The sequence below is a fragment of the Manis javanica genome, chromosome 1, assembly GCF_040802235.1.
Source record: "Manis javanica isolate MJ-LG chromosome 1, MJ_LKY, whole genome shotgun sequence".
In the NCBI taxonomy this organism is placed as follows: domain Eukaryota; kingdom Metazoa; phylum Chordata; class Mammalia; order Pholidota; family Manidae; genus Manis; species Manis javanica.
In genome coordinates this window covers 211,459,336-211,472,717 of record NC_133156.1, presented here as the reverse complement: position 1 = coordinate 211,472,717, position 13,382 = coordinate 211,459,336, and the positions used below count along the sequence as shown (strand labels likewise).

Sequence of the window (13,382 nt, the reverse complement as noted above, 5' to 3'; positions counted from 1 at the left end):
TGATAGTTTTGAAAATAACTAATTAAGATAAGCATCTCAACTCTTAGATATCAAAAGAACAATTTAAAGTAGGGTTACAAAAATACATTTGTTTTCTTGGTATTTTAGGAAAATCAAGTCAGTCAGTGAAGTTACAAAAAAAAATTTCCCTGAACTTTCAAACACTTGGTCTTAAATTCTTTTTAATCTTAAAGCTTATGAATATTCAACTTATCATATGAAAAGTGCATTTTCCACTATGCCAGCTATTACTTTATTGATGGCTAGATTCTAGCTACTTGATGGAAATGCCCTAGCAGAAATGCCCAGGAAGTGCATACAATTGATATGCTCTTAACTAGGCTCACCATGTTAGTGGATGTTCTCCACTCTTCTATAAAAATCTGAAAGATTCCAACTAGTGCACTTCTACTTCTGCCAGTTAAATTTTTGTTTACCACAGTCAAGTGAGTTCATTTTTAAACCTGCTTATTCATTATAGTTATTACACACAATTTAGTTAAATATTATGAAAACTGATTATGAAAAAGAGTAAATTGTTACAAAAATTTAAGTGAATGCTTTAAAGAAACTTGTTAAAGTTTCTAAAGACAAAACCAAAACCTACAATTAGTTAAGAACATGACAACTGTAAAGACTAGAAAGGCTACAGACTGTGTAATTCCACAAATAAGACATTCAGGGTAAAGGCAAAACTGTAGAGACAGAAATCAGATCAGGTGTTTCCAGAGGCTGTAGATGCGGGGAGAGTATTTACAAAAATGGGGCAAAACTAAACTTCTTTGGGTACTGGAAACCAATCTTTTATATTGATTATGGTGGTATTTCTCACCACACAGCACACAAGTCACACAAAGTTTGTATGTCTAAGTTCTCACTGCACTTTAGAGAAACACAAACTGGGAAATGTACTTAATACATTATGGGTATAGTTTATATTATTTAGAACATTAATTAGTGACCGATTCAAAGAAAAGGCCTTGGTCCTATATAAAAAGATTGGCAAAAAATGTACACACACATCTAAATTGAAATACAACGTTTGAGGTACATATGTATTAACTTTGAGATATGCCAATTCAGCAGACTTTTTGATTAACTGAAAAAATGCCAACCTTAGTCACTTTGAATGAGAGAGATTCCATTCTATTCTACATCCCTAGAGTTTAGGTGGGGAAGACATGATACTAGAAAGAAAGATGAAGAGTAGGAGTGTTCTAAAAATTTACTTTACCTATTTCACAATTTCACATGTTCCCAAGATATTTTCTACTCTATTATAGAGAGGAATGACTTTAGTCTTTAATCTCTGAAGCTGGAGTTGGAGATTAGTTATCATCAACTTACATTTACCAAATATGTATAAAAATCATGCTAGATTCTGGACATGGAATAAGAGAATTCCTCCAGGTGTTTAGAATCAGACTGAGGACATAGCACCTAAAAATAACAACAGCTCTTCAAGACTTTATTCCTCAGAAATCAACCCCAAACAATAAGGTGAACAAAAAGAAAGGAAATATAAACATGCCATCTTTGAAAAGTCCATGAAACATATTAGGACTGAATATAGAAGAACAGTAAATGATATGGCTTACAGGAGGAAGGAAAAACCTAAGTGCCCGCAGAGGAGAAGAACAATGAGCAAGTCTAGAACCCTAGAAAGAAAAATGAGTTTTAGGGTATGTCACTTATTACTTTACTGGTGGCCAGATTCCAGCTAGCTGGTTCTCAGCTCCTAAGAATCCCAGAAAAGCTGACAAGTTAGGGTTAAAAACTTTCAACAAAGTAGGGTTGAAGTTGGGGCTGAAAACAGGTGTATTTGAAAGTGTCATGTCTAAATGAACAGTTAGTCCCCCTGATTCCTCCTCTCATCCATTAAGGCTCAGCAGTTACTCCTTCCCCATTCCTACTGGAGAAAAACCATGAAAATCTGAATGAGAGAGGCTTCAGATTCACAGATACCATGAATAAAGGCGAGGAGGACTTGGAGAGAGTAGAATTCTGGTGTAGAACAATGGGTTCTTCAGTTTCCTTCACTTGCTCAGTTCTAGAACACCAGAAACCAGGTTTACACACTACTGTGCACACACAGCTATGAATAAGCATTTAGTGCCTTCAATGTGAACCAGAGTTAAGTATTATCAGACATCTGAAGGAAGCCTCCATCAGGAAGACATGATGATTCCTAAAAGCTGAGGAAATCTTCCAGTGAGAGAAAACTTAAAAAAATTAATGGACTAATCCAAGTGGCCTCAGATATAACTAAAGAGTTTCAGAAAGAGAGAGCAGGAAAAAGAATAACAAAGAAATTATCAAAGAAATAATACAAGAATATTTCCCAGAAGTCAAAGACATGAATCTCTTGATTAAAAAGCACAAAGGCCAAGTACAATGAAAAAAGTAAAAAAAGACAAAAACATTCAGAGTACATCATCATGGACTATCAAACCACAAGAAATGATTCTAGGGGGGGGAAGGAGCTGCATTCAAAGATCATACATCATAATGGCGTCACACTTCCAATCAGCATCAGAGAAAAGAGGAACCAGAGCAATACTTCAGAAATTCCAACACAGAACTTGATATTCAACCAAGTTACCAACAAAGTGTGAAGCTAGACATGCAGTCTCAAAAATTTTACTCAAAGTTATTGGGAAGTTACCAAAATGTGAGAGGAATGTGAATGGAAGAGGAAGACTTGGATTCCAGGAAATGAATTCCCAAGCTGAAGATGAAAAATTCTCAGGGTGAAGCTGTGCAAAACACCTGGAAAATAAACTATTCAGAGTCTAATAAGGGTGAAGAGGTCTCCAAGAGGGATTATTGTAAGGATAAAACAAATTAAAACAAAGCAAAAACAAACAAAAATCAGAACTGATAGATAATTTGATGGGCTTTATTTATGGTGTGGAAAATTATTTTTAAAAAGTTATATTAGAGAACTGCAAAATATGGAAGGTATAGAAGTCTCAGCCAGGAATTTTAAAAAAATTAAAAATGAAATAATTAAATATAGGGAAAAAATGTTCAAGGCAGTGAATATAATAACAGTATAAAAATTGTCTTAGCAAGTTCATTTGAAAGGATAAGACTAGATGATGAATGACAAAAGAGCTAAAATTTCCACCTATTGTAACAGTCTATAAATAATAGATAATGCTAGGAATGGCAGAAGACACACTAGAAAAGATTTTATAAGTTCTTTTAGCAGTATGACTTTTTAAATATATATCTATTCAATAAAAAGACAAATCATTATAAAAATGGTATGTATCACATCATGAATATGAAAATAAGTCATCCACATTAGTGCTATCCCACTACTGATGAGGTCTGCATACTAGGAGGCATCAGGGGAGTGGCAGCACTTACAATGAAGGAATGGTAAGACTTCCACGGTGCTAATTATTTTCAAAGGAATGGTGTGAACAGAAAGTCTACACCTGTCCACCACATACGTGAACAATGATGAGTAGCACATCCAGCATAGTGGCCAAAATCATTTACTGATTAAGTAAATGAATGAATAGGATAGTTTTTATAGAATGGCCACATAGTACCCAGCAGACAAATCTGGCTAGAAAGGAACACCTGTGGAGGCAACTAGTAGGACTGAAGGTTAATGAGGCAGACAGAGGCCAGATGATGGGTGACTCCAAACGACAAGAAATATTTATTTGATCTTGTGTGCAACCAAGATCTATCAAAAAGTTTTGAGCAAAGGGGTACAATGATAATGTAATGTTGAGAGATTAACCAGAATATGGACTAGAAATGTGGGTGAAGACATACATACATAAAAATATCTGTGAAAATATGTGATATATAGTGGAGCAACAGTTGTGTTTTTCCAGCAAAGCTAGAACTGTATCAAGATTCCCTAAAGTCTCATCAACCTTTAAAGCCTCTCCACTTAATGAAAATTAACATGGTAGAATATTCTTTGGCTGTGTACCACAGGTGTACAAGCCAAAATTACTTAACTGTCAATGATCTTCTTAATCTGTTATTGTCCTAAAAATTTTAACCATTTGGTCTATTTATTTTTATAAATGCTTTATTCGATAATGACAGAAAAATAAAAAGTTAAATTATCAATTAAAATACAATTACCAATATGGTGTACCAATGAAAGACTTCCGTTTGGCAATTGTAGCTGTTATCTGTGCAGATACTCCAAAATCAGCTATTAAAAAAATGAGAAACATTTAGAAAAGAAAACTGAAAGTAAGATTATTCAAGGCACCATGAGAAGAAACTCCTAATAATTATTTTCATTAAACTAATTTCACAGAAATATGAGATATTCTCCAACATCACACTAAAATTTTTATTTTAACCCTAATGGGCTAGCATTAAAATATTACAAAGAAGTCAGTGTATATAACAGCCAGATTCCCAGAAATCCCAGCATGAATCAAATTACAAGAAAAGTCAAGATCAAATAATTTGGATGAGAAAGAGAATCTAACTTGCCAGACGTAATAGTACAGTTTCAAATTCCTAGCAACTGAAATTGAAGGAATACCACTGGAAAGGATCTTAAGTAATAATATATTCCATTTACTTCCATTCACACCCATGGTAAGTGACATCAAATATGCCAATAAATCAATCTACCTAGCTTGGAAAGACACTGAACAGAATATTCTCCAAAATCTTACCTTAGCAATACATTCTAATAACCAATACCAATCACTATCAGGAAATTTATTTTTATGTAGGATTTGTTATGTGAGTTCAAATGTCTTACTTTTTGACTTTTGATTTGTCTTATAGTAATATCCAGTTCAAAATAACTGTTTCATATTTGTTAATGAATACTTTATTTAATACCTAATAGATATAATCTTGTTTCAAAAAGTACTATATTGTACATATTTCCTGTGTTAAACTTCCTCAAGTTATTATTTAGGTTTTGAACTCAATTTTAATCCCAACATGACAACTAAAACTTAGAGTTCGAAATAAAACAACACTTGGCACCTAAATTACATTCTTAGGTAAGTAACACTGCATTTTATTTTAAAAGTTAATGTAAAGTAGGATTTTTGGCATTGTTTATTTTTTAGCTTTATCTTGTTTTTTAGTTATAAGGTAATTTTATATACATTTCTTACTAGACCTTACATTCCTGGGGAGGTGAAAAGAATTCCTAAAGAATATTATTTCACTATATCTTTACAACAAATCTGTCTATGTGAAAGGCAGACTGTTCCCCCACTTAGAAGAGGAAACAGATACAGAGAGGTTACATATACTTCACAATGAGATTTCCACCTAAAAACACATAGATGCTGTGAGGGGAGGGGAAACCTAGTCATATGGAGGAAAATAAAAATTTTCTATGCTTTGGAATAAATTAGCACAAGTGACAAAATTTAAATTACTTACCCAATTTCACATGACCATTATCTGTTAACAGAATGTTAGCTCCCTTCAAAGTAAGAACATTTTAGTTAAGGAACATTAAAGTTGAACTAAGAATATTTTAAACATTTTAGCAGACAGCATATATAATAGATTAAATATACATATTTAAAATAATCACAAATGGCAGCCTTAGACCTAGAGATATTTAAAATGTAAAGTATGCCCAATTAAAATGTTATATAATTATATTCATAGGAAAATTTGCTGTCTACTTTTTAGGGAATTCAACTATTTTTATAAAATGTTCTGCCCTGCAAAAAGCTGCTACTGACATAATATGAATGTTACTATGGAAGTAATACATCAGTTCTCATCTAAATATGGACTGGAAATGGGGGTGAAGACAGACATATATAAAAATATCTGTGAAAATAAATATGACATATATAGGAGCAAGAGTTGGATTTTTTGAGCAAAGCTGGAACTATATCAAGATTCCCAAAACTCCTATCAACCTTTATGATGAAACAACACTGTTTTCTTACTGACCAAACACTATCACTGCACTAAAATGTTCCCTTACACTGGCATTTTCAATACCTTGTATTACATTTTAAACTTGATTGTTTCCTTTCTAGGAACTCACCATCAGTTGAGCCAGTGCTGGTTTATAAAACTGAACCTTACTGAGCATCAGGCTGTCTATCCTAATGTGTCTGCCCAACACAGTTTAGGACCATTCAGGATAAACAAATAGCCACAGGCCTCTAGAATTAAAATGTCACCTGTCTGCAGGACTGCGAATTAACAGAAAAAAAATATAAGTCTTCTGGCATATATATTCTGGGCTTCTGGCACAGAGTTCCTGATATCCTTACAATTTCCTAAACGGTAAGAGCACTAAAAGCATTTTTGTTCTATAAATGTTCTTTCACCCAGATTATTGACACAGCACCCCTGAAACCTTTGTAAATTCCTGGGTGACAGAAGTGTCTTTTGCTCTAACTGAAGCAACTCTGGGTGGGCTCCTGGATGGCACCTGGTTATTGGAAAGATTAAGCCATGATTAGAAGTTTGGAATTTTTGGCTTTGCCCCCAATCTCTTAAGAAGGGAGAAGCACTGAAAATGGAGTTAATGGTCAATCATGCCTATATGAAGAAGCCTCCATAAAATCCCAATAGTATGGAATTTAGTGAGCTTCCGGGCTGGTGAACATGTGCAGGTGCTAGGGGAGAGGTGCATCCAGAGAGGCCATGGAAGCTCCATGCCCCTTCCCACATACCTTGCCCTAAGCTTCTCTTCCATCTGGATGTTAATCTGTATCTTTTATCATATCCTTTAATAAGCTGATAAACATAAGTTTGTGTTACCCTGAGTTCTGTGAGCAACTGCAGCAAATTAAATGAACCTAAAGAGGGGTCTTTGGAAGCTCCCATCTATGGGACCCCATCTGTGGGATCTAACACTATCTTCAGGTAGAGAGTGTCAGAATTGAGTTAACTTGTAGGAGAGTTAAATTGTCAGATAATTGCTTGTTAGGGGAAAAAACCTTCACACATCTGGTGACCAGAAGTGTAAAAGTAAAGTGTTCTGCTTTAGTAGTAAAGGTAACTTAGGGAAAGGAACACACAATAGAGATCTGGGTTTTCCCCTTCCAAGTAAAGAAAAAACAGTTTTTTCCATTCCAATGACCTAGTAGTATTTTAGCCACTCTTGCTTCTTGACCTATGTTCACAGAAGGTGATAATAACTACTCCATCTTCAATAAGCTCAAAGCTTTTGAGGGAGGTAGAAATACTGTCTCCTAAAGGTACTTGCAGGCTTTTTTTTTTCCTTTCCTGCAACTTTTAAATGAGCGAGCAAAAGTAAGTAGCCTCTCTAGTCCAGAGTGCTATCAACCATGAAAGGCTTAGGGAAAAATACTAGGAAACCCTTTTTCACCTAAAAAAGAGGAAAAAGCAGCAGACCGCAGCCCAACATTATGGCAGCTCTATGGAAAAAATGGAAGAAATGAGAGAAAGGAGAAAGAAGGGACTAAAGCAGGCATTTTAACCTGATCTAGGCCCTAGCTATATGGATTTCAATCATAGTCTTGAGCTTGCTCTTTTCCCAACTCCAGATTAACTTTCCCAATTACAGTTTATATCATGTCACTGGACCTATGGCCTTTGATGCTTCCTTCCATTCATCCATCCCTCTCCCCCTGACAAACTACTAGCACCCAGGAGCTATTTTAAGCTCTGGGGTTGTAGTAATAAGTTCCAGTTCTCATGGAATTTACATCCAAGTAGGAAAGAAGGAAATCTAAAAATGAACACACACACACATCAATGAACCAAGAAGTGATTCAAAGCTAGGTAGAAGTAAGTACTCTTGAAGACAAAAGAGGAAAAGACGGCCTCTCTAAGGCAGTGATACATGAACAGAGATCTGGAGAAAGTGAGGGTGCAGAGCCATTCCAAAATCTGGGAGAACATTCCAGGAAAAGGGAACAACAAATACAAAGCCTTGGGGCCAGAATAAGCTCAATATATATTCCAAAAATAGCAAGTTTAGTGTGGCTGGAACAGAATGTGTAAAATGGAGAGGAGTGTGAGATGAGGTCAGAGAGAAAAGCAGGAGCCAGATCATGGATAACCTTGTAGGCCGTGGTAAAAACATCTGGATTTTATACTGAGTATGATGGGAAGCCAGTCCAGTGGTGGTTCATAAGCAGAAGAGTGGCAGAATCTGATTTCGAAAGATCATTTTGGTTGTAAGGTGGACAAGTGAGTATAGGATCACTCAAGAACAGGAGCAGGGAGATCAGTTAGAAGGCTATTATAGAAGTCCAGGTGAGATATAATAGACTAGTGGCTTAGACAAGGGTAGAAATAGTGGTGATTGTCAGAATATACCCAATTAGGCTCAAACTCTGAAGTCTGGCACATAAATTCTTGCAAGTGGAGCATGAAACCACCTGGTGAAACCCATCTCCAATTACTCATGCATTCTCTTTTCTTCAATAATATGGTGCAGCTTTTATGATCCCTAAAATAACCCCACTCTTTTGGACATCTGTATCTTTGCTCACACTGTTTCCTCTGCTTGAATGGTACTCTGACCTCCATTTCTGACAAAAACCTATCAGTTCTCCCAGATCATCTAAGTGCCAGTGACATAGAACCTTTCTTGATTTGCTCATCTTATGATACCTTCTTCCTTTAAACTCCAAAGCTCTTTTAAGTGTTTAATAAAAAATAACAAAATAGTGGATCTCAGCAGGTAATCTGAGAGTTCGCTTAAGGGTATTTTCTGAGAGAGTCCACAGCTTTCATTAAAGACTCAAAGAGCAACATGATACCAGAAACAACAACAAAAAAGTGGGGGTGAGGAGAAGAAACAGGAGGAAGGATGAATGAAAAAGATGGGTGAAAAAATTAATGAAAGGAGAAAATATCTAAGTTGGGGAGATGGCAGTTTCTTCAGAGAAAACCTCAGGAGTCCTGCCACAGCACCTGGTTTACCCCAGAGCTAACCCCAGCACCGTCTCTCTTTGCCAGTTAAGTAAAAGACGTCAGAAAATGTTGTTTAATTTATCCATTTTGATGCACTATTAATGATAGTTCCTTAAGATTTCCAAAGGTTACTATAATATTCAAAGCACGAAACTTTCTAAAAACTGTAACTAGATGGAAGTATGGACCTAATTTACATTTTATAAATAAATAATTACAAATAAGCTAAAATGGGTTATTAAAACATTAATCCAAAATTGTACACTTCAAAAAAGGTGAATTTTATGGTATGTGAATTGTATTTCAATAAAACTGCTATAAAAAATAAAACCCTTAAAAATCTCAGTTTTATTACAGTAATTATTTCAAATAAAAAATTCATTAAATAGAACAGTCAAGAGAATTTAGCATAATAGTTGATCAGAGTATTTAAAAATGAAGCAGGACCACTAGGTTAAACATATGATGTATACCTTTATATCTCTGTGCATTTTTCCTTTACTATGAAGATAGTATAGTCCCTGGAATTAGAAAAAAAACACAAAAGACAAAAATTAACAAGACTTCACTACACACCACACTTTGGGATTTAAAGTGATCAATTGAGTAGTATTCTCTAGCTTTTATTTATTATTACAGACAGTTTAGTGGTAATTATTAATTTGTTTTACTTAAGTAGCCTAAAAGAAGAAACACAGAAGTGAGAAAGGCAAAGTGCAGTTGGAACTGCTAATTTCCCAAGACAAATAGTTTTCACTAAACTCTGCAAATGGTTTGAAATAACTTCTTAAAAGTATATATGCAATTAGTATCAGAATGGGTTTCAGTTCCCATAAGAATGCTTAACTTTCAAGCCTTTCTTTGGTGCTAAGAGGAACATAAAAATATAAAATAAGCTCATAGCATATGAATTTTAGGAGGTCATATTATCACACTGAGGCATTATAAGTATTTATTTACAAATATGATTTGACACAAACAATTAAAAAAATGAATTATAATTCAAGAGTTTAAAAATAGCAGCAGACTCACAGAATCCAAAAAGGGACTAGCAGTTACCAAAGGGGAGAGGGAGGGGAGGGGTGGAGGTGGGTGGGGAGGGAGGGAGAAGGGGTTTGTGGGGTATCATGATTAGTGCACATGGTGTGTGTGGCATCATGGGGAAGACAGTGTAGCTCAGAAAAGACAAATAGGGACTCTGGCATCTTACTACCCTGATTGACAGTGACTGCAATGGGGTATTGGGGGGGACGCGATAATAAGGGTGAATGTAATAACCACATTGTTTTTCTTGTGAAACCTTCAAAAGAGTGTATATCAATGATACCTTAATAAAAAAATAAAATTTAAGAGTTTAACAAACTAGAGTATTTAATCCTTTCTTAACAGGTAATACACAATTGAACATTCAGTTTAATAAGGAATAATACTTGGACTGGATTTACCTGTAGTGTTTCTCTGCTAACATAAGCAATTTGTAGTTCTGACAGAGGTCCCGTTACTGTAAGAAGAAAATTAATATTAATAAAATTGTCAAAGCATGTTTTTCAGTGTCAAAGTTTCACAAGTTGTGCGAAGCAACAGACTTAATATACCATGTAAGCTCCATTAGGGCAGGATTTTTAAAAATCTGATTTGCTTGTTATATCCCCAGTGTCTACAACATTACCTGACATGGAAAAGCTACTAAATAAATGTTTACAGAATGACTAAAAGACTGACATGGTCTCTGAAATTAATTATACTTTGACTTTTATACCTCATTAATCAATATTACCTCTTAAACATTAAAAAAAAGAAAGCATGGCTAAGAGGCTTAAGCTAAGCTGGTTTTTCTTGATACTTTTTAAAAATTGATGTATAACATGTATTATAGTTAAAGTTGACATATTTTCCCCAAAATTATAATTTTTATAGCTATAAAATTAATATATATTCACTATTAAAAATTCAATCAATAGAGAAGTTTGGAAAGTAAAGGCCTCTTCCTTATCCAAACTACTACTCAATAATAAGAAATGTCAATAGTTTGGTCTATCAACTACTATATGACTCTAAGCAGAGACAATTTATACATGCATGTATCACACACAACAACATGAATGTAATCATATTACATGTACAATTCTGAAACCTGCCTTTTTCACTTACCATGGGCTCATCAATTTATGCAGCTTAATCATATAATATTTGAGTAATATTTCTGTGCATGGATCCATAACAGAAAACATTTAAATAGTTTTCTTCTTCCCTATGAAATCACTTCAGAATAAAGAAATACATTAGGTGGGAGAGACTCTTCAAAAAATTGAATTAAATTCCAATGACGGAATCTTTTACTAGATAGTGATCTCATCTCTACCAAACTTAACAGTTTTGTAAAAATGTTTAGTTTGGAGTACTTGTGGTATTTTACAATTACGGAAGAAAGAAGTCTATTTCACTCAGGTTCTTTTGAGGACAAATCTGGTTTAAAAGTCTGAATATCAAGGGAAAAAAGATGGCAGTGTCAGAAGTGAGGCAGAAATCTCCTCCCAAAATCACATATAATATGAAAATACAGCAAATACAACTAATCCTAAAAGAGTGACCAGAAATAAGATTACACCAGCCAGCCTTCATCTGGGAAGAGAGAACATCTCATGGAAAAGAGTAAAGTAACAAAGTTGTGACCCGGCGGAACCCGGCACTCCTGCCACCCCAGTTCACCAGCGAGAGGAAAAGAAACAGAGTGAGGAGGGAGTAGAACTGCGAAATACCCAGCCCAGCAAATCTACTCCAAGAGCACAAACCCACACTACATGGTGCTCTGGAGAATACAGGGGTTGAAAAGCAAAGACGGAGGGTGAGATTCCAGCTCTTGTGAAGAACAGGTACCCACAACCAGCTACTCTGGGAAAAAAGAAAGAGGGTGCTTTGGAAAACTTCCCAAGTGCTGGCAAAGGGACAAGCATTACACAGAGCTTCCTGCTCAGGAGAAGGGACAGGTGGACAAAATCGTCCCTGCACACTCAGCCCAGCAGGTTGGGAACTTTCAGGAGCTTCAGGTGCTCCATCCCCTTGGCTGGCAATGAAGCCCTGAGGCCCCACACTGAGATACATAGCCGGCAACTTCTTCCTCCGATGGCACCTGTGCACAAACCTGCTGCCCCCGCCATCACTTCAGGCCAGCCAGAAGGCATCCCTGCCTGTAGCAACTAGTAACTACTGGGCTTAATGCAGAGTCTGTTCCCTGTGCACATGGCTAACAGGCCCTGACAGCAGAGGCAGGCAATGTGGTCAGTAAGCAGGTAAGAGATCTGTCCTCTCCGCAGGCACCAGCAGTGCTCGCCTGCAACTGTGGCCATTGTTCTGGGCCAGCAGGAGGGCAGCCCGGCCTACGGCAGCTTAAGGACTTAACACAGAGGCTGCTCCCTGCGCGCGGCTCACTGATTTTGACAGTGGAGGCAGGCACTGTGGCTGGGAAGCAGGAAAGAGCTCTCTCTTTAGGGTAGTCACTGGCACCGCTAGCCTGAAAACACTCCCATCACTCCAGGTGCTGAGCAGCTCTGAAGAGCAGAGCGACTGGGCACTAGAGGACTCCGCCAACACAAACCTAATATTTCTCATTATCCAGTAGGATTATGAAAAGACAGAAGAAACTTGTTCTGTTCAAAATCCTTCAAACACCAGAAAGAGGGCTAAGTGAAATGGGAAAAAAACAAATCATCCTAAAAAGAATTCAAAATAAAAGTCATAAGCATGCTAATGTAGTTATAGAAAAATATTCAAGAGCTAAGGGATGAATTCAAGAGGGAGATGGACACCTTGAAAAATACAGTTGCTGAAATGAAACACACAATGGAGGAATTTAAAAGTAGATTAGATGAGGTAGGAGATGGTAAATGGAAGACAAATTATAGAACAGGAATACAAAGAAGCTGAGGCAAAGAGATAAAAAGGATCTCTAGATATGAAAGAATATTAAGAGAACTGTGTGATCAATCCAAACAGAACAATATTCACATTACAGGGATACCAGAAGAAGAGAGAAAAAGGGAGAGTGTCTTTGAAAAAATAATTGCTGAAAACTTCCCCAACCTGGGGAAGGAAATAGTCTTTCAGGCTGTGGAAGTGCACAGATCTCCCAACACAAGGGACCCAAGGAAGACAACACCAAGACATAACATAATTAAAATGGCAAAGATCAAGGAAAAGGACAGAGTATTAAAAGCAGCCAGAGAGAGAGAAAAAATCACCTACAAATGAAAATCCATCAGGCTATCATCAGACTTCTCAGCAGAAACCTTAAGGCCAGAAGGGAGTGGCATGATATATTTAATGCAATGAAACAGGAGGGCCTCTAATGAAGAATACTTTACGCAGCAAGATTATCATTTAAATTTGAAGGAGGGATTAAACAATTTCCTGATAAGCAAAAGTTGAGGGAATTTACCTCCCACAAACTATCTCTACAGTGTATTTTAAAGGGACTGCTCTAGATGGAAGTGCTCCTAAGGCTAAATAGG

The 13,382-nt window shown here is 36.2% G+C and overlaps 1 protein-coding gene across 7 annotated transcripts in view; it reads right to left on the bottom strand.

Annotated features, from left to right (window-relative positions):
- The window catches only part of MAP4K3 (mitogen-activated protein kinase kinase kinase kinase 3), a 254,608-nt gene that overhangs the window by 68,660 nt on the left and 172,566 nt on the right, over window positions 1–13,382 (bottom strand). For all 7 annotated transcript variants that reach the window (XR_005058777.2, XM_037009323.2, XM_037009324.2 and 4 more), the window contains 4 exons: window positions 10,320–10,375; window positions 9,348–9,395; window positions 5,398–5,440; window positions 4,117–4,189 (listed from right to left, as the gene is read on the bottom strand). Coding sequence is in view for 6 of the 7 variants with exons in the window: in XM_037009323.2 (XP_036865218.1) it covers window positions 4,117–4,189; window positions 5,398–5,440; window positions 9,348–9,395; window positions 10,320–10,375 (220 nt within the window). In the remaining variant the exon portion in view is untranslated. The remainder of the gene's footprint in view (window positions 1–4,116; window positions 4,190–5,397; window positions 5,441–9,347; window positions 9,396–10,319; window positions 10,376–13,382) is intronic.